General features: G+C 42.6%; 2 protein-coding genes across 15 annotated transcripts in view; both read left to right on the forward strand.

Annotated features, from left to right (window-relative positions):
• LOC127683531 (rho GTPase-activating protein 20-like) overlaps nt 1–21,895 on the forward strand; it is a 184,263-nt gene extending 162,368 nt beyond the window's left edge. For 4 of the 13 annotated variants that reach the window (XM_052180850.1, XM_052180853.1, XM_052180852.1 and 1 more), the window contains exons 4-8: nt 14,641–14,745; nt 16,597–16,786; nt 18,132–18,390; nt 19,324–19,460; nt 20,760–21,895. In XM_052180850.1, the coding sequence (XP_052036810.1) occupies nt 14,641–14,745; nt 16,597–16,786; nt 18,132–18,390; nt 19,324–19,460; nt 20,760–21,254 (1,186 nt within the window). In that variant the 3' untranslated portion in view covers nt 21,255–21,895. Of the gene's footprint in view, nt 1–9,923; nt 10,021–10,733; nt 10,847–11,634; nt 12,040–12,361; nt 12,428–12,954; nt 13,089–14,640; nt 14,746–16,087; nt 16,198–16,596; nt 16,787–18,131; nt 18,391–19,323; nt 19,461–20,759 lie in introns of those variants that run through there. The other 9 variants (XM_052180855.1, XM_052180857.1, XM_052180849.1 and 6 more) reach the window with 8 other exon arrangements.
• Nucleotides 1–26,614, forward strand: part of LOC127683535 (inositol monophosphatase 1) — a 141,266-nt gene that overhangs the window by 76,263 nt on the left and 38,389 nt on the right. The window contains exon 1 of one of the 2 annotated variants that reach the window (XM_052180875.1): nt 9,924–10,020. The exons of the other annotated variant lie outside the window; for it this stretch is intronic. The gene's annotated coding sequence lies outside the window, so the exon portion shown is untranslated. Of the gene's footprint in view, nt 1–9,923; nt 10,021–26,614 lie in introns of those variants that run through there. 2 annotated transcript variants of the gene reach the window in all.

Consider the following 26,614-nt stretch of genomic DNA (forward strand, 5'->3'; position numbering starts at 1 on the left):
CAATGGAGTACTATTCAGCCATTAGAAACAATGAATTCATGAAATTCTTAGGCAAATGGATGGAGCTAGAGAACATTGTACTAAGTGAGGTAACCCAGACTCAAAAGATGAATCATGGTATGCACTCACTAATAAGTGGATATTAGCCTCCTTTTTACTTTAAAAGTGGTTCCAAGGAACTGTGAGGTGACCTGGGCCTCATTGTTTGGAAGGCTGCTGTTAGGCCCTGCTTTCATCTCTCTCTCTGTGGATCTGCATGGTTTGAATCTTGTTCAGTACCACTTTGGGAACTGTGTGTGTTTGTGTGTGTGTGCGTGCACGTTGTGTATACCCACATCAATGCATGTGTACATGTGTGTCTCCCTCAATGTAAATTCTTACAGATCAGCTTCTGAGCCTTGATCCTTCTTAGTATGGAAGAGAAACAAGAAAAGTTTATGGGGATGAGGAACAGGGCAGGCAAAAAGAAAGGGACTTCCTGATGGTGCAGTCTTCCATGGGAAGGGCAAGGTAGGGTTGCTAGTCTCCCAGATCTAGCTCAATCTTCAATAGCCTGGGGACATTCTCTGCCCCCCTCTTATGCCCTGGAGAAGTGTTTACCTCTGAGCTGTTTTGCCTGTGAGACAACTTGTGCAGGCCTTTAGTGTTAGGTGAAATTCCAGAACCTTCCCTTTCCTACCCAGGCTCAGTTTAGCATCTGCACCTATGTAGAAGGTCTCAGGACAGATCCCAGTTGTCTCTAGGTTCTGCGGTGCATGGGGCTTTAAGAAGCTCTCCAAGATAGGGTTAAAGTTGCTGCAATGAAACACCATGAACAAAGCAATTTGAAGAGGAAAGAGTTTATTTGGCTTATACTTTCACAGTGTAGTCCAGCATTGAAGAAAGTCAGGGAAGGAACTCAAACAGGGCAGGCTCCTGTAGGCAGGACTGATGCTCAGGCCCCAGAGAGGTTCTGCTTACTGGCTTCCTCCTCATGGCATGCTCATTCTGCTTTCTTATAGAACCCAGGACCACCAGCCCAGGGATGGTGCTACCCACATGGGATGTGCCCTTCCACATCAATCAGTAATGAGGAAAATGTCCTACAGACTTGCCTGCAGCCTCATCTTATGCAGGAATTTTCTTTAATTTAGGATCCCTCCTCTCCAATGACTTCATAGCTTGTATCAGGTTGAAATAAAACTATTCACCACAGATTCCTCCTTTGCCATTTCTTAACTCCCTTGGTGATATGCTGGCTGCAGTACTGGGGTCTCTTTGGAGATAACAGCCTTCTTCTCTTTGAAATGGTCTCTGTTTTCCTGCTGAATGTAAGACCATGTTTCACTCTATGACAGTTTTGTTCTTGGTTGTAGTTTGGACATAACCCTATGGTCAGTCACAAAGGGCTGTGCCCCAGGACCCTAGTGTTCTGGCTGGACTCTACCTCCACAGTTACCTGGTTACAGCCAGGTTTCCCTGTCTCACAGTTACCTGGCAACAGCCAGGTAGCCCAGCCCACTATAAAAGGGGATGCTTGGCCCCTCCTAGCTCTCTTTCCCCTTTCTCTTGCCCAGGCTCTCCCTTGTCTCTTGCTCTGCTGTCCCCCCTCTCTCCACAGTCTTTCCCCCTCTTTCCATGTGGTCATGGCCAGCTCTCTCCCCTCTATCTCTTCTTTCTCTCTTAAATTTTCTATCTCTTTTCTTTCCCCCTATCTTTCTATAAAAAAGCTTTAAAATCATGGGCTGTCTTCTCTTATCTAAACCCGATGTGTTGGAGAAGTGGAACAGCCCTCACTGCATTTCCAGATGACGGACTAAGGACTTCCTCCGATGGTCTGGATTCCTCCACAGGTCCTCTGGCCTCAGACCCACAGTATCAAGACCAGATCAAGGCCTCTGTCCTGCATACAAGGGTAGCCTCCCTCCATAGGTACATGGGCCCTTGCCAGGCCATCAGCTGTATCAGGCGTGAAATAATCAGAGGTTTGACTTGATCCCCTGCCTCCTATACCAGGATATTTCCTCTGCCATGTCTCCAGGTGTTCTCAGATGCTGAGGCCCAGGGAGGCAGGCCTGGTTGTTCTCCTTATACCTGTTCCTTGGTGCTGGGAACCTGCAGGTTTATAGGATTTGAAGAGACTCCTTCCTCCTAAGCCCTAGAAATGGAACTGCCATCTTGTTCTGGAAGCTGAGGAAGACACCACTTCAGGCGGGAGCCCATTGAGCAGATACTGCTTTAGCTGGAATATGCCTCAATCTCTGCCTGCTTTCTCACATCTAAGGGAGTCGGGTGAAAGCAGCCTCTCTCCTTTAAGGAGATAAATGGGGCTCTGCAGGGACTGGAGAGGTGGTTGTGCATGTTCAGCCATCCTCTAGCTTGAGATGATCAGGCACAGGTCTGCACCCTCCTGTTCCATGCCTTCTGCTCCCTCCCTGACAGCGATGAGGACTAGAAGAATCACTATTCAGTCTCTGGACAGTAGGAATGCTCAGGACTCTCTTTAGGAGTTACCCAGAGCTGGGAAAGGAGGATACTTTCTAGTGGTCCCCAGAAAAGTCTTTTGTCATCTCATCACTAATGGAGAGGCCTGACCAAGCACACTGATAGGCAGTGTAGGGAGGTCCCTGGACTCGCTCCTGAACAGAAACCCATGGATAATGCAGGTGTCCAGTGATGGGTTGGGGTGCTGCGAGTGTGCACACTGGCCAAGAGGGAGGATTTTCAGGTGATCCACAGAGTCACCGCCCGTCCACCAGTGGCTTTCCCCAATGGCAGCCAGATGTCTCCTGGGCTGATGTACTTAGTCTGACTCAGCCATTAGGGAGCTTTACCTGAGGGAGGAAGAAACAATCAGCAGGGCACATCTCCACACTTCTAGTGCTGGCAGGCCTGCATCTGAAAGAGGAACCTGACAGGAAGCCTCCAGAGTGCAGTTGAAGCTGAGCCCTTGGCTTTGTGTGAGTCCCCATAGAGCTCTGTGGTATCTGGCATCAGAAACTCCACTGTGAGCAGCCTTGACAACCCTGCAGGAGGCTGGGTCGCTGCCAGGAAGAGGTTTTGGCAGCTGTCCTGGCTCCTGCTTTCCTTTAGGCGTCCCCCCTGGCTCACATGTGCAAGGTCTCGTCCCTGGGGCCAGCCTGGGTTCCTGCCCCACTCTGTCTTCCTCAGCCTCTGACTTGATTCTGGAAACAAATGGCTTTTTTTTTTTTTTTTTTTTTGCTGTTTTTTTGTGCTTCCTCAGTCAGGGTCTCTCAGTCAGCTGGGCACCAGAGCTTCCCGATCTTACAGGGAACCATGAAAAAGAAACACTGCCCTCCTCCTCCTCACCAACTATACTCCAGAATCAAATTTTCCTTCTTCTACCCACCGAGCATCTCAAGATGCCTTGTGGCTGGTCCATGATTCAGGGGCTCCAGGAATTACTAAGGATGGTGTCTGATGTGTGGTGTCCTCTGCTTCGGGATCAGAGCCTGTCCGATGGCTCAGGTAGTTGGAGGTGGATCCTGTTTCCTACCTGTCTTCCTTTGCCTTTGCCCTGTCTGTACAGGGATGTCCGGAGCAGTCAGTGAGTGAAGGTGCTGTCGCACAGTCTTTCTGCAGATCCCTTGTATGGAAATTCATATGTTCAGGGAAAGTTGTCCCTGTTTTGGGTTCAGAGCTGGTGACTGGTATTCTCTTTGTGGCTCCAGTACTTATGTCCACTGGACCTCCTTTCTTCACATTGCCTTGGTAAATCAGCCCCACCCCCTGCTGCCAATTCACTAAGGTTCCACTTGTGTTTTCTTCAGGTGCCTAATGCGTCCAGTGAGGTTGACAAGGCCCATTTATCACCTTTGTCCCTGTTATGGGGACTCTATGGGGGTGGTATTACCTAAGTTATGGAATCAGGATGAAATGACATGGTCCCCTGGCATCTCAGGTGTGGGCTGATTTAGTGTCCAGACCAGAAGAACTATGAAGATCAATCCACTTGCCTCAGCTGTCAGGCACTCCCACCTCCAAGTCTTCAGTTCAGCTTCAGGATTTGCATACTTGCCCCTGGCCAGGAAGTCCCTGCTAGCTCCACCTTCTCTTCTCCCAACTAACCCTCCCTCCAGCCACTCCTGCTGTTTCCTCCTTGTTCAGCCCTGCCTGCTTCTTCCCAAGACTTTTCTGGAAGATATTTAATTTCAGTGAGAGCTGGGCTGATGGGCATGCAATGGGCTTTTTTGCTCTCTTCATGCACAATGGAAAAGTAGAAAGCACCTCCAGGGATTCTGGGTAATTTGATTAGTGGCCAGCTCATGTCAGGAAATTAAAAGGGGGCCCTGATCATGTTTCTGTGGCATGTTATCTAATATTTTTGTATCTGCATAGTGCTCTGCCTCTAGTGTAGGACAGTATTACTACTACTCTGTCTTGTGAATGAAGGAAAAGAAGTTCTTTTGCACCTCCAACCTCTATTAACGTTTTGAAACAAACAGCTCTCCAGCATGTCAGTGGACAGCATCTAATTACTTTCTGCCTATACACATGTGCCCTCTCCCCCAATCTGATAGCTCACAAGATCTTCCCAAAGTTTCCTGGACACTAGGGGCAATGGCCTCTGGCTGTACAGGTATTGATTTAATACAGATAGCTGCTTCTGGCTAAGTGGAATTATTGCCATTCACTCTGTACTTTGGACAGCAGAGCATTGGGCCACAGGTTCAGCCCATCAAGTCATACCCCTGCTTGACCATTTAGCACTGAGAGGGAAGAGACAGGGTGACTCCATAGCAGGCTTCAAATTAACAGTCAAGGAGATTAGGCCTAAATCTCTGTTTCCAAGAACAAGGCAAGTCAGTTAAACCCCTGGCTTCAGGCAGTTAGTCAAAAACTAGAAAGTGCCCAGCCACCTAGCCTAAAGCAAGGACAATGAGTCATCAAGTTTCCAGACCTCCCCTGTAACAGATTCCAGCCCCCATGCCCTGGTAATGGAATGTCCCTAGTAAGATAGATGCCACCTACTGCTTAATCCCATAAATCTAGACAGCAAGCCCATTTGGTTGTCTATCTTGATAGTGGGGAGGCCACAGCTTACTGGACTTGTGCAGAATAAAACACTCTTTGGGTCTGCATGCTATTGGAGTATGGAGTGTCATTCTTCAGTGAGTCCTGGACCTTTATAGCAGCTCCTGGGAAAGCGGCTTAGATCCTCCCTCCTCTGCAAAATGAAAAACATATTGTGGCCATTGTTACATTGTTTTCTCCATCTCCAGGAATGTCTCTTGGATTTCCCCATGATGTCTAATGTTGATTATTGATTAGAAATAGCCTTTATTGACTTGGTTTGCATGGTTTTGACTGGTGGGTAACTGAATTTATGAGGCACATTGTAGTGCTTTGCTTTATGTATAAACTATGTGGAGTTTCAATCAAATTTATGAACATAACTATTGCATCAGGAGTTTCTTTTGTTTGTGGTTAAGAACATTAAAATCCTTTATTAGCAGATACATGCTGTGCATTGTTTGGTTCATTGTGGGGCCAGGCAGTACAGTGGGTCTCAGAGTAAGCTTTCCTAGCTCCTAAAGCTCTTTTGTTCAAATCTTCCATTTCCTAAAACCCCTAAAAGTAATTTTTGCTTCTGTGATCTGAAAAGCAGTTTGAAGTCCCACATAGCCTATCTGTCCACACTTAGAAAATGATCCTGTTTCATATTGTCTTGAAAATTGATATAGTAAAATAGAAAATTTTTACTTAATTGTAGTGCTAGAATAAAACCCAGGGGCACATGTATTCTCAATAACTTTTTTCCCTATCTGAGCTACAACACCAGCTTTGAGTCCATTGACATATGGTCTCACTAAGTTCCTTGGGCAGGCCTTGAACCCTGAATCTCTCTGACTCAGCCTCTCAAGCAGCAGGGCCAAGTAGAAATTTTTTATCCAGTTTCCATGGAGTTCCTCCAGTTTGTTGAGTAGGTAGGTCTTCTGCCCCAGTCCCGTGGATTGAGTTCTGTTGTTTGTTTGTTTGTTTTGAGGCAGGGTTTCTCTGTGCAGCTCCAGCCGTCCTGGAGCATGCTCTGTAGACCAGACTGGGCTTGACTCAAAAGATCCTCCTGCTTCTGCCTCCCAAGTGCTGGGATTAAAGAAGAATCCTACCACCACCCAACACCTTGTGTCAATTTCTTAATTCTCTTTGTTGGGCTGTAGTAGTTCAGTCTCTTGCTGTGCAGGACAGTGTGGCAGCTCTAAAATCCTCACAATCTGTGACTTACACCTATGATTCCATTTCATAAATGTAGGGAGGACACAAGTGTTCACACACTTGGCAGAGCCTAATCACGTGGGCATACTGCTTGTAGAAGAGTCTGGAAATTGTTTTTAGCTGAGATGTGATGTGCTCCTCAAAAGTCCGGTTGGTATGGAAGAAGGGAATTTAAAGTCCACACACCTTCAAAAACATGTTCATACGTTTATTGTATGTGTGTGTGTGTGTGTGTGCATGCATGTGTATTTACACACGTGCTTGTGCATATGCCATGGCATGTGTATGGAGGTCAGAGATCAACTTCTGGAGTCAGTTCTTTCTTTCTAATATGTGGTCCCAGGTTGTCAGGTTGGGAAATGATCCCTTTATCTGTGAAGCCATCTCAGTGGCCGAGGATAGGTGTTAAGAACATGTGCCAAACAGGAAGAATGCTGGCACCTCTACCATAGGAAGATGGAAGCAACATTAAAGGTCTCTATGTCATTTCTTTTTCTCCATTCTTGGAGGAAACTGTTATTCTGACTTTTGTGTTAGTTTCTCTTTGCATTTCTCTTCATGTTCACCTGGAGATTTTAGTTTGTTTGTTGGGATGGGCTTTCGGTACATAGGTCCTCTGAGACCCTGTCGCAAAACCAAACAAGACTCTGTGTGTGTGTGTGTGTGTGTGTGTGTGTGTGTGTTTGTGTGTGTATGTGTCTGACAAAGCCTATGCGCTCCTGTTGTCTGTCTGTTTGTCTCTCTGTCTGTCTGTGTGCCATGTGTTCGTAGGTGTCCTTGGAGGTCAGAAAATGGCATTGGGTTTCCTGAAGCTGTAATTATAGGCACCTGGGAGCCACCGGACACTGCTGCTGGGATGTGAATTAGGTCCATAGGAAGAGCCCCGGGTGCTCCTGACTGCTGTGGCATCTCTCTAGCCCTAGGATCCTCACCACTGTAGCCAGGATCTCCTTGGCAGAGCTGCTTCTCACAACATTCACTTATTTTTCATTTCTTTGAAGTAGAAGACGCTAAACTGGAATTTTTGCCATAAGTACTCAACACCACCAAGTACTCAAACACACTGATATTATGACTGGCTGAGCAGTGTTTTCATAATGGGAAGAGGTTCGCTGACCTTGGCCTTTACTAATTCCTTTCCCTTCCTGCCACTGAGGGATGGCGTTTGGGCTTGTGGGCTGTCAGAGAAGTACTGTGCTTATGTTCATTCCTCAGATGCATACATGGAAGAGTTAGTATCCCAGGAGAAGGGCCTGGAACACATCTTCAGTTCCAGGATAAATATATATATGTATACATATACACACACACACACACACACACACACACACATATATGTGGGTGTGGGGATGTGCGTGTAGCATACAGTACCTGGAGTATGTAGTATCTATTATATAGGATTATATATACCTGTGCTCCGGCTAGAAGAGGACTCTGGATTATCACTTTCTGCTTTATTCCCTTAGACTGTCTACTCATTTCCTAAACTTGGAGCTAAGCAGGCATCTGCAAGCTGCAGTGGTCTTCTCATCTTTGTCTCGCACAGTGCTGGGTTAGAAGCCATGCTAGCTGTTTGTCTCCTTGTTTTTTCAAGGGAAGACTTCTCTGTGTAGTTCTGTCTATCCTGGGACTCACTCTCTAGATCAGGCTGTCCTTGAATTCAGAGATCAGCTTGCCTCTGCCTCCCAAGTGGTGCAATTATTGGTATATGACTTCTCAGCCAGCTCAGAGGGAGTCTTTTAAAAGCCTTAATGAGAGTCTTGGCATTTTGTTTTCCATCCTCCTGAAGTTCTCCACTGAACTTAGAATAATGCTTAGAATCTGAGCCCAAGGTTGGGTCTGCTCTGTTGCTCTGCCTTCATCCTTACCACTGGGTCCTGTCTGCATTCCTAGACACTCAGCTTCAGGCTCATTGGCTTGCTTTCAGTCTCCAAGCACAGCTAACTTCACACCTTCAGAATTCCAGATAATGCCCTCCCTCCCCATTCCTGAGAACAGGTTTCATGTCAGGTTTCCAAGTATATATCACTGTCCCAGTTACTTGCTGTCACAACAACTTGTAGTTGTTGTCACTGAAATTCCCCCACTCAAGAAATGACCTTCTTTGTTTATTTATGTCCTTGGCTTATTTTGTTTACTCTTCTATCTTCTCATATCCTTGTTTGTAATTCAGGAAGCAGGATGGCAAATTGTTTTTTGGGGGAGCTGTAGTTACAGGATGGTAGTGTACATGATTAAAAGACCCCACTGGTGTATCTGAGACCAGCAGGCTGTGGTGCTCTGATTAGCTAACAATGTCTGTCAATGGTAAGGCAGTGGAAAGCAGTGGCCTGGAACTAGACCTACCAAGTGTGATTTGGGCCAGCTGTGCTTGGGTGATTTCTTTCCCCCTAGAGCCACACAGCTAGGACTTGACAGAGCTTGGAGTGGTCTCAGATCTGCTCCTAACCTAAATGTAATTTCCTTGCTCAGCAAGAACCTGTAGTCCTTTCCCAGCAAGCTTGGACTAGGGCCTGGGTGCACTGACTTTTCCATGATAAGTGTAGTTTTAGAGATTGGACAGTGGGAGTGAAGGGACTGAGGTAGCAGAATAAACTCCATTTTATTCTTAAGACTTCATTCTAAGTTAATGTGCTCTTACAGGGGCACAGCCAATGAAGAGGCAAAAACAAAACAAAACCCAAACAACCAAAAAAAAAAAAAAAAAAAAAAAAAAAAAAAAAAAAAAAAAACACAGCTAGTGAGATTCCATCGTATTCTCCAAACTCTGTATTAAACTGCTGTCCTTGGAGAAAACTACTGTCTGCTGTCCATGGAGGGATATGGCCTCCACCCTTGGGCTCTGGGAAGAACACCAACATTCCTTTACCCTCTCATGTAATGCCAAGGCTTAGAAACCCGCTTGTGTTTTTTTCCCTTTACAAACCCCCTCCATGTAGAGCTGGGGGGCAGGGGTCACTCTCATTCCTGTTCCATCAAGAAGGTTTGTGGACCAATCTCGGTCTTGGAGAATGACTCTCATGTGCTTGCATTGGAATTGTGGTTTCTGATGGTCTCTTTGAGGTTTTTCAATCTGGGAACAACATATAGTACATTGGCCAGAAACCCCCAAACTTCCAGGATCCCTGACTATGAGGGTCTTGCCCCAGCCGGAGAAGTGTCTAGTTTGTGTATCTTCTGTGTGTGCTCTTTATTATTTGAAAAAAAAGCCTGTCTGTATACATGGCAAGAAGTGGCTAAGAGCAGGTGTGCTGGACGGTCAAAACCATGGGAGTCAGGAAGGTGTTTCTGATTCCGCGCATGCGCACTCGCCGCCGTACTCCGGGCATGCGCACTCGCCGCCGTACTCCGCGCATGCGCTCTCGCCGCCGTACTCCGCGCATGCGCTCTCGCCGCCGTACTCCGCACATGCGCACTCGCCGCCGTACTCCGCGCATGCGCTCTCGCCGCCGTACTCCGCGCATGCGCTCTCGCCGCCGTACTCCGCGCATGCGCTCTCGCCGCCGTACTCCGCGCATGCGCTCTCGCCGCCGTACTCCGCGCATGCGCACTCGCCACCAGACTCCGCGCATGCGCACTCGCTGTCGTACTCTGCGCATGCGCGCTAACTGCCGTACTCCGCGCATGCGCGCTCGCCGCCGTACTCCGTGCATGCGCATTCCACGCGGTACTCCGCGCATGCGCAGTTCAGGCTTCAGTGGGGCGGGACTTCCTGTCGGAGCAATCCCCTGTTACCTCCGGAAGAGCCTAGGAACCAAGTCCTAGGATGCAGGTGGTTGAGCACCGATTGCGGTGCGCTCCTGCGAGGTGAGTCGGTTCTGTCCCTGCGTTCTGCGCAGTGTTATTCGGTGGCCGAGGCGTGGGCTCCCGGCGGGCTGCGGACGAGCTCTCCCCATGCTGGGCCGGGGCGGCGGCCGGGCCCTCCTCCAGGCCGTGCTCGCCGCAGTGCTCCGCAAACAGCCGAGCCGCTTCGCCCGGAGGTCCTAGGTCTCCGAGGTTGTGAGTCGCAGAATGAGCCCGGCTCTGCCCCAGCCCGCGGGGCTCTACACGGCGAATTCCAGGCCCACGAATTCACAGGGTTGGGGATGCCCTGCATGAGGAGCGGGGAAAAGTGACGCGGGTAGCTCGGCTGTACAGGATAGAAAGTTTTAAGTCTGTATGACTTTGTTCCCAAAGTGAGGAATGTAGAATATAACCCCCGGGAAAACAAGTCTTGAAGCAAAGGTCTCTGAAATCAAAGGGTTTATTGAGCCATTTACCAGCTAGGAAAAGGACCAAGACTTGGGGCACATTTTGTAAACTACCAGCAACAAGGCTAAAAAAGTGCCTCTGAGATCAAGAGTTAACGCTGCAATTGGATCTCCAGACACATATTTTTTAATTCTCCATTCTTGCTCCCCTCCCCCCCCCAAAAAAAGAACACATCCCAGAGAACTGTTACTTAATTGACTTCCGTTGTCTCTTCCCTCTTCTGGACAGCTACATTTAGCTACATTTTAGGGCACCTCAGAAATTCTCATTTATCAGCCTCCTTTCCTCAAGGAATATATTAGAACTGGTTGAGAAGATGTAGCATGCATACAAATGACCAAATACTGCATAGCAGCAGCAGTTTTTCAGCAAGTGTCTATTGGTTGGTATCTGTTGGGTTGACGATGGGATGGATGGCTTTTGAAATGGTCATGGAGAATCGGGAGGTGTTCTGTTTGTCTTGTCACAAGGTTAAGTGTGAGTGGCTTGAACGGTTTATGGTGAGGTTTATGGTGAGCAAGCCCAAGAATGTCCAGTTGTGACCGATCAGAGGAGAGCATTAAGAACAAGAATGACCAAGTTTGGAAGCCATTCTTGAAGAGCTGTGAGGAGTTTATTCTGTAACTCAAAAGGCGGCCTTTTATACGCTGACTTGGATGCTTGAGTCACAGGAAAAGGCACGTAGGTGTGCTGGCCTCTGTCGGGAATACCAGCCGACGTTCTAAAGGCTAAGCCAGGATGGTCAAGAGCTCCAAGGCAACCTTACATCAATAAAGCGGATAATGAAGCAGCAGCAAGCAGCTTCTGCTCAGTGTCCCCTTTGCTTCTCCCTGTGCTAGAGGGTAGAGACTTCAGATGCTCTTAAAGAGGAAACTTTGTAGTAAAAAAAAAATAAGTACAAAAGAGGAAGCACAAGTGTGTAACTTGTCGTGGGAAGCAGGCAGAGTGTGGCTCTATAAAGACTGCCACCTTTTCTGGGTATGACAGCGTCCATGCTTCTGTGGGCCAGGAACCCATGTTAGCCTGTGGTCAAGCCTGTGGTGAGTCTCTAGAGGCCAGCAGAAAGTTGGCAAGTCACACGGTCGTGCCCCACCCCCCTGAGGTCCAGGAGGTAACTGGTACCTTTGCTTTTATCATAGTATTTTTAGACCTAGAGTTTCCTTCTCTCAGAATGTTGTAAGCAGGGAACTTTCTAATCAGAATTGAGCATACGTTCTGTAAAATCTGCCCATATAATATGGGGCAAAGTATTTCTGATCTGTGAACCTTGAATTATTCACCTTTACCTTTTTTTTTTTTAAATTCCATCTGTGAAGCACTCAACTCCCTAGAGTTGAGGTAACACAGACAGCCTTTGTTCCTTTGTCTTTAAAAGTGCTTCTATTTCAGCCTTCCCTGTGTTCTTTGTCGTATTCCCCACCCACTCCTACACATAATAACCCTTAGCGTCTGTGTTGACCTCATCTGTTCCCCAGCACCCCCACAATATGATATGGTACAGCTACAACCCAAAATGTGGACCCTTGGGAGACTACTTGATAGAACCTCGTTTGCTTTGATAATACCTCTGTTAAGGTGGGTATAATATCTCATGCCTGTGATCACAGTACTTGGAAAACACAGGCAGAGGATCCGGAGTTCAGGGTCATCCTTCGCTTTAAGACTAGCCTGGACTGTGAGACATTGACTCAAAACAGCACCAATAACAAAACGTTTTTACTACGAGCTGAACTATGTAATATTTCAAAATGATGTTTACTGGGACTATTTGTGGAGGAAAATTGAACTATAAACCAGGGAAGGGGTAAATCAAAGTGTTGCTAATTGAGATGCTTGTGTAAGTGAGTGCCTGCACAGTTTGTAACTGTTTGTGCTGACCTGTGTTGACTATGTTTAGATAATGGGAGACCCTTGGCAGGAGTGCATGGATTATGCAGTAGTCCTCGCAAGACAAGCTGGAGAGGTATGCACTACAGTATGTACGCCAGAGTGTGTGGGGTGTCGATGTTACAGCGCAGTCTTGTTCAACAAAGCATGTTTTGAGTGGTGTCTACACGTGCAGTTTCACTAAACTGTAAATACAGTGAAAGTTGATTGATTTTGTGGGAGGCGTGGCTCGGGGTGGAGCCGAGGCCTGGGTTAATGTGAAGCATCATGGGCATGAGGGTGGAGCCGAGGCCTGGGTTAATGTTAGGCATCATGGGCATGGGGGTGGAGCCGAGGCCTGGGTTAATGTTAGGCATCATGGGCGTGGTATTTCCTGCTGAATTTTTCACTTTGTGACGTTACCCTTTGCAGCAAAAGTCATGAATCTAAAATAAGATATGAAATTACATAATATTTCTCTAAAGTGTCTTGTTTCATAGACATGTTTGAAAGAAAACATTTCAGAACATGTTAAGAGTGGTTGAATGCTTGAAGTTATTTTTGTGCTTTACTTTCTTGTTTGGTTTTAAATTATTTCCATCTTTTTTACTTGCTCTTTTTTAGATGATTCGTGAAGCTCTGAAAACTGAGATGAACGTCATGATTAAAAGTTCTCCTGCCGACTTGGTGACCGTTACTGACCAAAAAGTTGAGAAAATGCTCATGTCGTCTATAAAGGAAAAGTACCCATATCACGGGTATTTCTTCTACCGCTTTATCGCTTTATCGTGAGAGAGTTAAGTCTGGGCTGGAATAAGCGTTTGTGTGAGGCAGATGTTTCTAGATACAGCGGTGTAATAGGTGACTGACTTGAAAAGGAGCTTCGTTGGAGGTTGTGGGGCTGCTCAGGCCAGGATGACGGGAGGAAGATCCCTGTGGTGACGTCTGTTGCTTTGGATAGTGTGTGTGTGGTCTTGGTCTTAACTGATGGCTTGGCTGTTTCTGACTAATCTTTTATATTTTTTTTACCTCACTGGTTAAGATTCCAAATCCTGACTGGAGCCCCTGCGCGCTGAGTTATGTTGATTGCCTGCCCTGTGGTTCTAGGGTCAGGAAAGGGGATCTCTGCCGGGAGGAAATGTGTGGATGGTGGAAGCATGTCTGCTGCCTTAGGTGCAGCTGGAAAGCTCGCGTGAACTCCCTGCATGGCGAAATTCTGCATATGTGAGGGAAGTACCAGCATGAGAAAGTTCCATAGAAAATCCTAAATCAGACCCAAATTTAGCAAAAAAACATTGTTCATCCAGGCAAGATGGCAGATGCCCCTAATGCTAGCACTCAGGAGAAGGAGGGAAGACGCGTGGGAATGTGTAGCCAGCCAAGCCTGCGCGGTGACGCCTAGTCCAGAAACTGCAGGCTGGAAACAGGGTCAGCGGTAGAGCACTGTCTGCAGGTGCAAGTCCCCAGAACTCTTAAGAAATTAAAAGCCATCCTTTGAAGGTCTCGGCTAAGTGCTGCCGTGTCTTCCGCCTTGGGGCATTGACTGCTGTCAGTCTTTTAGTCATGGAGATGGAACAATATTTAGAGTTGTGACTGAACATCCTTCCTGCCAATAACAAGGCTTACAGATAAGAGAAAAAGGAAAAAGAGGACAAATATATATTGAGAGTTCAATGTCAAAGATAAAAAATAGAAAAAAGAACAGTTGAGAAGAAAACCGGCGACCGCAGACACCATGTGTAGAATTGACTTACCAGTTGCACAGTCTTTGGCTGCTGTGGTACATTCTCAGGAACTCACCAGCTCTTCTCGGTTTCGTTCTGCTTCTCTAAAGCCATTATTCTAAAACAGACCCAGAGCTTCACAGCTTGGCCAGGGTAGGGAGTGACTCGGCCAGCCCTGGCCGAGGTCTCTGGGAGTTTCCATCAGTGGGTCACCGAGGCCCCAGGAGGACGGAGGGACCCGTTACACCTGTAGTTGCTGGCAGCTCCAGCTCCCTCAGTTCAGTTTGCTGGACTTGAGAGGCTGTGTCACTCTCGCCTAGGCTGGCCTGACTGTTGCCCCCTGTGCCAACTGAGTGCTGAGATCATGGCGCGCGCTGCCACACCCGCCCCGCACTTACTTTTAAGATTGCAGTGTTTTCTTAATTTCTCATGCTAAGGATGACCTTTTCAGATGTGTGTACTTTCCCTGTATTTATACCATTTAGAATTTAGGACTCTGTACTGTTTCACCATGTTTATTATATTCTCTCTCTCTCTCTCTCTCTCTCTCTCTCTCTCTCTCTTTCTCTCTCCTTCCTTCTCTCAGTTTCATTGGTGAAGAATCTGTGGCAGCTGGGGAAAAGACAGTCTTGACAGAGCAGCCCACGTGGATCATTGACCCTATTGATGGAACGACTAACTTTGTGCATCGGTATGCATTTAATTTTCGTGTACAACTCTTTGCTACACATATCAAGTAGGATGTCATAATCTGCTTGTCTATATCTCACAAAATATTGGTACAGAAATGCAGGGCCTCATGGCTGTGAAACAAGTATTCTTAATCAGTCTGCCATACCTTCACCACCATAAAATGATACTTTTTATTTGTTATTTAAATTAAAATTCAATTACATCATTTCACTCCTTCCTTTCCCTTGCTCTAAGTTTGTTTCCCCTTAAACTCCTACTTCTGCTAAAATACATGGCCCATTTTCATTTTCTGTTGTTATTATATAGATAAACGTGAGCCTACAAATATGTTCAAACAACCTAATAAGTCCATTATCATTGGTAGTATATGAACTATTTCTGAGGTAACTATGATTGGCTTACAAATTAGGGGCATCCCTTTGAGAAACACAAATTTCCTCACTCTTTGTAATATGTATGTGCATGTAGTTCTTTATCTAGAAGTTTGTTTTTACAAGATTTATTCATTCCCATTTAGAATTACTAACATTGATGACTTTTGTTCAGAAATTGTTTTGACAAGCATATTACATTGTTGAACTATCAAATGTGAAGCCTCTCCCACATTTCTAGGACTCCCATTGTCAAAGCAGATTTATTGATCTTCTGGTATATAATCTTTCTGACTCTTTTGACCAATGTTTGGAGCCCAGGGTTTAGGAGTTAGCGTGTACTATGTATGCAGTTTGGCTTGAAGCCACAGGATATTTTGTTTTCTGTACCTTGAATAGCTGTGGTTTTCCATAATAGTTTCCATGCATTGCCAAGAGTACCTTTGCAAGCTACATTATCTGTAAAAATTATCTTAAATATTTAGAGCAGACTATGGAATCATGCTTGTTTAGAGAAACTGTGATAGGACCTTCTCTAAGAGCCATGACCTCATATCTTCCCATGCTTCTAATAGTGGATATGATTTTCTGCACCTCAGAAATTAGATACTAACATAATATGGGTTTCTTTGTTATAGTTATCATCGTTGTATATTTCTGTCATGTAAAAATAGTATTTGGTCTGAGGTATTGATCTCTTAGGTATGCTAGTTCGCTTAGTTGTCCACTAGAGGACTTCGATCTAAAAAGAGATTTTTCAGCAATCCAAGCACATTTGAACATCAGCTCTTAGTTTTCTAGTTTTTATGGACAAAACTTACTGGCCCTACACATCAGTCAACATTCTACCTTGGGGAATGTCTGGGAGCTGTGAAGAAAGTTGGGACTATCTGAAATTTTAGAGTTGAGTAAGTTTTCAGTAATCTCCATAATTTGTTTTCTGCAAAATATTTCTTCTCTCTATATAAGGAGTTTCTTCAAATGATTAAAGGCAGTCTATTGACCTCTCAGCTGTATGAGCACTGGCTTTCCATACCGGAAATGGTCAGCAATGAAGAAAAACTATCAACAGCAAAGAGGTAATGGCTGGCGAATTGTATGAACAACATCAACCAAATAGAAGTAATATTTGCTTATACACATTAGAGAATATATATCCCAAAAATATTCAGTAAAAATGCTGCCAGCAAAAGGTTTCAATTGTTCACAAACACGGAATACATTTGCAAACAGAGGTGTGACTTAGGGAGTCACAGTGGACCATGCTTATGATTATCAGTTTTGTACTACACTTAAATTTGTCATTTTGGCCCCACCCCTAGCCTGAATCTGGAAAAACATTTAAGCAATATTTTGAATATACACTGTTACTTTCCTTTTATTTATGGAGGTCATTTCAAAAGATATAATTACTTTCCCCTTTTCTATATTTACAAATTGAGTAAACTTGTTTTTCACATAACTGTCTCTTTGTTCAGGCTTTTAGAAGAACTCCCGCCACTGAATGCTGCATTCCTGAGACAGATGTTTAGAATTCTAAATAAAATAGCCAGAAATTCCTCGATAAACCACATGCCAGCATACAGTCTCTCTGCTGCAATAGCGCCATTTCTTTTATGCCTTCCTAGATATGGAAATAAAGTACTGGCTACTGATATTTCCAAAAAGGTAATTGGCCATTTACTTTAAGCCTAGCTTTGATAAGCCTTTACAATGTGACAGAAAGACAGTATTACCCTCAGAGTCTGAGTTACTTTGTTGTTGATGATGATGATTTTGGCTTTGGTTTTGCTTCATTTTGTAAAATAAGTACATGTTTGAATGGCTTTCTTTTGGAGAGGAAGAATCATTGGTGCATTTTAAGTAAGTAAAATATGAATAGGTATTTGAGCTCAATGATGCAGTCTTTTGTCAGTTGTGACTTAGAATATCCTTAGACGAATCCAGTGAGAATAAATGCTGTGAAATGAAAAACAAAAACAAAACAAAAAAAAAAAAACTGGGTACTGGGTTCACCAACCAAGAATGAATTCTGATGTAATCAGTGTAGAATTTGTAAAATGCTACTTGTTTTCATGATGGTTTCCTCAACAAAACAAAGGTAATGCAATTTTGGATCATTTTTATCAGGTATGGTTATTATGACTCCTGATTTCTGTAATTAAATATTGCCTTGACCTCTTGATGCTGGTTATCATTGGTTTAGAGAATTATAGAGTAAAGTATTCTATGGGACCTGCCTTTCAAATATTATAATAAAGTACCAGAATTTTTACAGTATTGGTATCAAATGGTTATTTTGATTCTCAGTATTTGAGCCTCTGATTCACTATTAATTGACCAACTGCCCTGGGACCTGAAAGGAATATATTATAGGACAGCCTAATTGAGAATAAGTATTCCTCATATTGCATAGGAACAAATATCCTAAGGAAAAAAAAAAGGTTACAAAGAAACAAACACTGCAGCTCCATAACTATCCAGTTTCTTCCATAGGCATTATTTTATTAATTCCCAGCATAATAAACCTGAGGATCAAGCTGTTACCATGGCATTTGCACTGAACCATCAGGGAAATGTGAATGTTACCAAATAGATGGGTTTGCCTGTCTCTTGCCTTTTAGTTAGCCCATGGGACCTTGAGTAGAAAGTTCCCTCCTTAGTTGTGCTTTTCTTTAAGCATCCTTACAAATATGCACAGCCATGAATGTGTCCAAGACAAGCAAGGTTAATCAAGTGGACAATATGTATAACATTCTGGGCCTCACAGGGTGAAAATTGGAAATCATCCTCTTATATGATATTGGACTGTGATGACCACACTTGAATATCTGATCTCATAATCATCTTTTAAATTTCTAAGAAGAAGCCCGCCTCGATACTTCATTAAAGCTAACGTTATCTCAGTATTTTAAAGTACATACTTTTAGCCTCCAAAATTCTTAAATAAAATGTGATTTGTAACTATGCAAAATGACAGAGACCCTTTTTGTTTGCCCTTTTTTTGTCCCAGATTTCTCTCGTAACATTCCTCATAGATAATTCTCCGAAACTGTTCGGGCTAGATATTGTTGCACTATGGTATGAAACCTCGTTTTATCATGGACCCGGAGGAAATACCTCATGTGACCAGGTTACTACATCTAATATCATCACCCGAAATGAACCAGAACATGGAGCCAGCAGCTGCCCCAAGGGGAGGACATACACACCTGACCATGATGAACCAGCAATAAGTCAAGTGGCTCCTCCTCTCTCTGAGGGCACTAACGGTGTGTATACATGTCCTACTACTATAAGTTAAAAGTTAGAATCATTTAGCACTGAACTATGAATTTTATAACAAACAACAATGAAGAATTTGCTAAACCATGTGAAGGGACACTTCACCTGTGTGTTATAATTTCCTACTGCAAGAGATTCCCTCCATATTTTGGTACCTCTTTGCACTGGTCCTGAATTTATGCAAAAGGTAAATCCCAGAAATGAGAGTAATTAACTAAGTATATGTCACTTACTTTGATATAAAGAGTATTAATTTAGATGTGTATTATACATTGAATAGCAATTCAATACCAAATTGGGTTTTCTCTACCTGAAATGTCTGGCTGTCCTAAATCTTACTGTGTAGACCATGCTGACCTCAAACTCACAGAGATCATCTTGGCTCAGCTTCTGAGGTCTGGGTATAAAGGCACATGCCAAAATGCTTTTCTTTTATGCAAGTTTTAAAATATAGCCTAATATACCAGTATGGGATTCATTGACACTGTGAACTCAGATTTGAGCTCTCAGTTCGGTGGGTTGTGAAGGGGGAAACCAAGGACTGTAATAAAAGTGCAGTCAGGCAAGTTGTGTGGTGAAATGCAGATACTATTGTTAATTTACATTTGGCCATGGCAGTTCTGCCAGAAAGACACAGGTGGACTAAAAAATTGGTACTATTTTATCGCTTGAATCTAATACCTATATGCTTACCTTTCAAGACAAACCCTAAAACTACTAGGTATACTAGAACTGTGGCCATATACAACTAGATATCCAATGCCTTATGAAGTAATGTCATGATTATAAATGTTATAATACTGATTATTTTTCTGTGTCTTTGTGGTGAAGCATAAGTAATGCAGGCTATAAAATGTGAAGGTCATGCAAGTGCTAAGTAAGTTCAATTACAATAAATAATGATTTTACTCCTTTATTAGAATCAGAGACTCAAGAAGATAATATGAATGCAACCCAGCAAACAACTTCTCAAACTCCTACTGCACCACCAAAAAACCAAGTATTTCGTACTTGTCCACGGTTTATATGCTTGGACAAAATGCTACCTTCTATACTTGTGAGTTTGTTTCATTTTGGGTTTCTAAACCTGTCCTATTTCCCATAATTTCTGGGAACCTATTTTCTAAGTCAACTATTTCACCAAACTGATGAATATACAGATAACCTATTCATGAGGTCAGATTCTTTTAAAGTAGAAATAAAACCTACTGAAGTTAGAGTCTTCTAAATTAAAGAAAAGTGAAAATTTGAAAAGAAATAGTATTCCCATGTTTTTCACTGATTTCAGCAAAGACCCAAACTCACCAGCATGTTGGATGAAATGGATCTTTGGAATTGCCCAACTATCAATATTTTGAACTGTGTTAGGACTCCATTGGTGTTATTGCCTCTGGTATTACTCAATCTTATAATCAAAAATATCTATAGATTACTATCTGATATTAACAATAAATTAGATATATACATGTTTTTTGCTATACATTGATCTTTTTATACTACTGCATTCTATGAAATTGTCACCTAATAGGCTTAGTCTATCTTAAATATGCTTCTAGATTTCCATTGGAAATATTCATTTACTGTCCAGCATCTCTTTTAGCTCTATGCCTGTGCCAGGAATTTATGCCACACGTGAACAAGTTTATCATGTTAGACACATGAGAATTACTGCCCATTCCTTAGGTATTTTAGATCAGGATATTTTTGTCATCAATAACTGTAATCATGTAATCAATTAAAATGAAAGAAAACATGGAGTAAATCTGTGTATGGTCCTCATTTTTACAGAGTGAAACCATGGTAGAACAACTGAAAATTGCTTGGGTTCTTAAATGTGACAGCATCTTTAGATAAGGATAGTTTAAAATAAGAAGTCACCAAAGAAGGAAATAAAAGTCTCAGAAGTATAGTGGAAAAGGAAAGATTTCTTTAAAACACAAATGCCAGTTTTCACAGTAGAGGTCAGGGTAGACAGGAAGCCAAATAGTGATGTGATCTCTGAAAGAGAACTATCCCAATAGTTACTTGGAATGGCATGCTTGAGAAAGAACTTCAAAAAGCAAAGAAAAAGTAAGAGAGCACCATTCACCAAAATGCTTCGGTGACTAGAAGTGTGATTCAATCTTGAGGGTTGTTTAATTACCAGAAACCCTTGATGATTCAAATTGGGAAAAATGGATTAGGGAAAGAAATATATTTGGAAGCTAAAAAAGAAAAAAGTGAAATGTCCTCTTCATTTCTTTCAGTTGTAGCTATGCATCCATGATTGCCATGACTCTGGTTTACCTTCAAAGACCTATTTGTGCTTTAGCTGTTTGGATCTGTTATAATAGAAGCTTGTCCTTATCCCACACAGGATATGATATCGGTCATTGCGGAAAAAGGACCAGAATCAGAAGAAGTATTCCAATCCATTTCCGATAGATCACACTTGGTCCTGAGGGATAAGATCTATACTGAGCAACACATTAATTGGGACCAAGAATCGGTACTCACAGTAGCTTACCTTTTAAAGGTAAGGCAGTATTTTGCATCACCAACATTCAGCATCCCTCTAGAGATGCATATTCTGTCCTTGAGATTACCAGATCATGACAGTTTTCTTGAACTATGGATACATGATCTCCGAATAAGAGTCACTTTAGGTAAAAGTGTGACAAGCTCAAAGATTCATCACAAAGACACAGGTGAACACTTTCTGTTGGAGGTTAACTTTCTCATACATCAGATGGGCTTTTTTGGCTTTACAAATGTTCCCACTGATTTCACCTCTCTAACTATACCACCTGAATTAATAATAGAAAAAGTAATAATAGTAATAAAAGTGTGTTTTACACGATGCATGTCTTAAATCATACTTACCACAAAAACTTAAGTAACAACAGTACAAAATAGCTATTCTACCACAGACTTGTAATGTGAGAGAATTGCATGTTGCCCTCTGTCCAGTAGATATATAAAATTGTTTTCCTTCTCTAACAAAAAATAAAGCAGTATTTTCACTTTTTCCTGATATTGCCATCCTAACCCCATGTCAAATACTGAAGAATTAGCCTAACTTACTTCTAAGTAGTCTAATATGCTTAACTTCTCAGTGAGCAGCAGTAACTCTAGAGCAAATATCATTGTTTGATTTTTATTTGGGGCATGATCTGAGATTGCCTCTAAGTAGACTGGAGCTATGGCCCCAGACATCAAGAGAAAAGATAATGCTCTGAGAGTAGCCATGGTTAATAACGTTAGGCAATGGTAACAAATGATCCCCCCTTGACCCTCGAGCTTGCCAAGTGCATCTGGCTCTCATTGCCAGAAACCTGGGACCACATCACAGGGAGGAAAGTGAAGATCAGTAACTGGAAGTCATGTGTATTCACAGCAATTTAAAGGTACAGGAACACCTGGGCACCTTCCATTTGTCTGAATTTCTATCCTTGATACAATGTGAAAGTTAATTGTGGCATTTCATGAATAAAGACACTATTTGAGAATGAGTATGAATTTCAAAATGTTTTGTAGAAAATTACTTCTCTTCTTGGATAGATATTATTACTGATATCCATCTGTCTATCATTTCATCTATCTATTTAGCTATTAACATATACTTTTCTGAGAATCTGTTATTTAATAAAAATGCCTATGGTTCAACAATTATTAAACTACATGATTTTAAAACCAAAAGACTGAAGAGGATGAAATGCACTTGTCACTTTGTCAGTTATAGCATAAGCTCTTGAATCTTGACTTCACAATGGCCTGTCACCCTGACTGCTAATGAATCCTCAGACTTCAGTGGTTGGTTTACCAACTGCAGTCTTCAGTTTGTTATATAGTGCCTAGAAGGAAAGCGATAATTTCATATCCATTGATTTGCTCTCAATTCCAGGCTCCACTGTAAAGGTATGTATATAGAAAGCAATTGTTAGCACAGCACAGGAGATGGAGAGGTTTGGAGAGGTGCAGGAATCTAGGTGGAGACTTTAAAATGTACAAGAATTTTTACTTTCCAGAATCAATGTTGATATCCTCATAGGAGCCACAGGAAAGACACACGGAACTGTCACCTGTGTCTGGACAAGATCAACTTCATGACTAATCTTTGAATGCTGGAGTGTTTGCTTGTTTGTACATGTGATTGTTTTTCTGCATTGAGAGTTATCTAGCTTATTATAATAGTTTTGACAGCTCAGCTGAACATCAGGATCATGAAAGCAGAGGTCTTTGGCTTGAGTCATGCAATTACACTTTCAAATGCTAATATACTCCAGCTACTCATTTCTAAGTTTTCACCATTCAAGACAGTGTGGGGAAGGGACAAACATACGAAAAAGAAATTTCTGAAGGAAACTGACATATAGGACAATATAGGAAAGGCCAGGGTGTTCACAGGTATGAAAAGAAGTCTAGAATTTTTAATGATGTTTAATTTTTTAATTTCTTACTAAGTTTCCCATTAGCATATCATTTATGTTCAAAGTTACAATTCGTTTTTAATATCACATTCTTCCTTATTTTGAATTTCATACATGTATACAGTGTATTAAATCATCAGTATAAATGTTGCTATAATATTCCTCAGATCTTCTCTTTCAACATTATTTACTGTTTTTTTACTATCATAAACCTTTTAAAATTTAACATGAACATTGGTCTGATAACTCATCCACTGAGTACTTGTTCTGTTAGGTGGAGACCTGTACAAGGAGTATCTTATTTTTTCTATATGGAAACCCTTGTGAAGAAAGACATTGGAGGAATACATCAAAACTTGCTGTGCCAAAGCAACATAGAACTCACAAGTGGCAGGAAAAGGAATGAGAGACATCAATCTTTATTTAATGATGCATTGGTTGTGTCTAGTAATCTGTTATTCTGTGCAACATGTATTCCTTACTATGAGAGGCTACACTTTAATTAGGCATTTTGTACAAAACTAAAATATTCTTTTCTTTTCTTTTTTTTTTAAGTTTATACTTACTTCATTACTTACTGATTGTAACTTTCTTTTCCTCTACTGTGTTTGGGGTTTGGCAGACACTCCCCTTTACATTTCTCAACTCATTTTGAGAAAAGTTTCAAACACATTTAAAAAAAATGAATTATTTACGGTGCCATCCTTCTAGTTGAATTTGGGAACGAATAACAACTTGAAAAGGAGGCAGATTCTGCTTATTCTCTTTTGTTGTAGATGTTAACTAGATATATTCTTTATTTATATTTCAAATATTATCTTCTTTCCTGCCCCCCACCCCCGTGAAAATCCCATAAGCTATCTCAGTTCTCCCTGTTCCCCAATCAAACCCCTCCTGCTTCCTTGTCCTGGTAGTCCCCTACACTGCAGCACAGAACATTTATGGGCCTGTCTTCCCTTTGATGTCCAACAAGGCCATCCTCTGCTGCCTATGCTTCTGGAGTCATGGGTAACTTCATGTGTACTCTTTGGTTGATGGTTTTGTCCCTGGGAGCTCTGGGAGTGCTGGGTGGTTAAGAATTAGTCTGGGAAGAATAATGATTTTGGCTGACCAGATGCCCCAGGGTTCCCAGGGACTGAGCCATCAACCACAGGGTACACATGGTTCCAACCAAAAGAGTGGCAGAGGAATGCCTTGTTGGGCTTCAGTAGGAGGACAGGTCTCTGGTCCTATAAATGCCCAATAGATGCCCCAGCATGGGAAAATCGAGGGGGGAGGGTAGGTGGTAGTGTGTTGGGTGGGGGACATATTCTTGGAGGCAGGGGGTGGGAGGATGGGTTGGGGTATTTCAGGGAGGGGAGGAAACTGGGAAAGGGTATAGCATTTGAAATGTAAATGAGGAATATATCCAATCAAAAGTGCAAAAAAGTTCCAAAAAAAAACCAATACAAAAAGAAAAGGAGGCAGATGTGCCATATCCCATTCACTGCTCTCCCTTGTCCCTGTGTGTGTATGTGTGTGTCTGTGTCTGTGTGTATGTGTGTGTTGGCTTGTTCCAATTCAATTATAATTATGTTTCTATTTATTTTATTTATTTGCCCTTTCTTTCTCCCTTTCCTTCCTTATTTCTCTCTTTCGTTCTTTTATTCTTTCTTTCTTTTGTTCTTTCTTTCTTTTTCTTTTTTTTCATTTATTTATTTATTTAGTTACATTGCAAATGATTTCCCCTTTTCTGGGTCCCCACTCCCCGCAAGTCCCATACACCCTCTTCTGTCCCCCTATTCTTCCATCTACCCCTTCCCACTTCCCTGTTCAGGAATTCCCCTATACTCTTGCACTGAGTCTTTCCAGAACCAGGGCTCACTCCTCCATTCTTTTTGGACATCATTTAATTTGTGGATTATGTCCTGGGTATTCAAAGTTTCTAGGCTAATATCCACTTATCAGTGAGTGCATACCATGATTGATCTTTTGAGACTGGGTTACCTCACTTAGTATGATGTTCTCCAGCTCCATCCATTTGTCTAAGAATTTCATGAATTCATTGTTTCTAATGGCTGAATAGTACTCCATTGTGTAAATATACCACATTTTTTGTATCCATTCCTCCGTTGAAGGACATCTAGGTTCTTTCCAGCTTCTGGCTACTACAAATAGGGCTGCTATGAACATAGTGGAGCATGTGTCCTTATTGCATGCTGAAGAATCCTCTGGATATATGCCCAGTAGTGGTTTTGTCATGGTTTCTCCATCTACAGTGATTGAGAGTTTCGCTGGGTATAGTAATCTTGGCTGGCATTTTTCTTCTCTTAGAGTCTGCATGAGATCTGCCCAGGATCTTCTAGCTTTCATGGTCTCTGGTGAGAAATCTGGTGTAATTCTGATAGGTCTTCCTTTATATGTTACTTGCCCTTTTTCTCTTACTGCCCTAAGTATTCTTTCTTTCTTTAGTACATTTGGGGTTTTGATTATTATGTGACGGGAGTTATTTCTGTTCTGGTCCAGTCTGTTTGGAGTTCTGTAGGCTTCTTGTATATTCATGGGCATCTCTCTTTAGGTTAGGGAAGTTTTCTTCCATAATATTGTTGAAGATATTTGCTGGCCCTTTAAATTGTAGATCTTCACACTCATCAATACCTATGATCCTTTATTTGGCTTTCTCATTGTGTCCTGGATTTCCTGGATATTTTGGGTTACAAGCTTTTTGCATTTTGCATTTTCTTTAACTGTTGAGTCCATGATTTCTATGGTATCTTTGGCATCTGAGATTCTTTCTTCTATCTCTTGTATTCTGTTGTTGATATTTGCATCTATGGTCCCTGATTTCTTCCCAAGGTTTTCTATCTCCAAAGTTGTCTCTCTTTGTGCTTTCTTAGTTGTTTCTACTTCTGTTTTTAGATCCTGAAAATTTTTGCTCAGTTCTGTCATTTGCTTGTTTGTGTTTTCCTCTAATTCTTTAAGCGATTTTTGTGTTTCCTCTTTCATGACTTCTGCCTGTTGATCAAGGTTCTCCTGTATTTCTTTAAGTGATTTTTGCGTCTCTTCCTTATTGGCTTTTGTATTCTCCTGAATTTCTTTCAATGATTTTTGTGTTTCCCTTGTAAGGGCTTCTAATTTTTGATCCATTTTCTCCTGAATTTCTTTAAGTATGTTCTTCATGTGTTCCTGTACTAGCATCATGACTAGTGATTTTAAATCCAAATCTTATTTTTCTGGTGTGTTGGGGTATCCAGGACTAGCTGTTGTTGGAGAATTGGGTTCAGATGCTGCCATAATGCCTTGGTTTCTGTTAGTAACGTTCCTACGTTTGCCTTTAGCCATCTGGTCTCCCAGGAGTTAGATGGTCTTATTGTCACTGGCTGGAGCTTCAACCTACTGTGGATCTTTAAGGTTATTTCTGCAACACTGGATGACTGGGTTTCTTCTGGCACAGATTACTGATATGCTGGCTTCCTCTTTTGTGCCTTTGGAGCCCTTCTCAATCTTGGCTCAAGCAATGCTATACTTAGGTTGTCAAGGTCAACCAGGTGTTCTCTGTCTGCTCTATTATGGAGGGAAGAAGTTGTGGTGGGGGTCACTCCCTCTGTTGATTCTCACATAGGACCCAGGTCCTACGACGGACTGGCTTGCAGATGAACCGCCTATGTGCTCAGTTCCTGAGTACAGGCAGACCCCTGGTGGTTTGCACCACCAGAAATCTAAAGCTCAGGGTGTTACAGTACCTAGTGATCCTTTTGTGTCCCTGCAGACAGCAAATATGGCAGCGGGGCTTCTCTCCTTCCACAGCTTCCTGGGCAGGACA

The sequence above is a fragment of the Apodemus sylvaticus genome, chromosome 4 (genome assembly GCF_947179515.1).
Source record: "Apodemus sylvaticus chromosome 4, mApoSyl1.1, whole genome shotgun sequence".
Classification (NCBI taxonomy): domain Eukaryota; kingdom Metazoa; phylum Chordata; class Mammalia; order Rodentia; family Muridae; genus Apodemus; species Apodemus sylvaticus.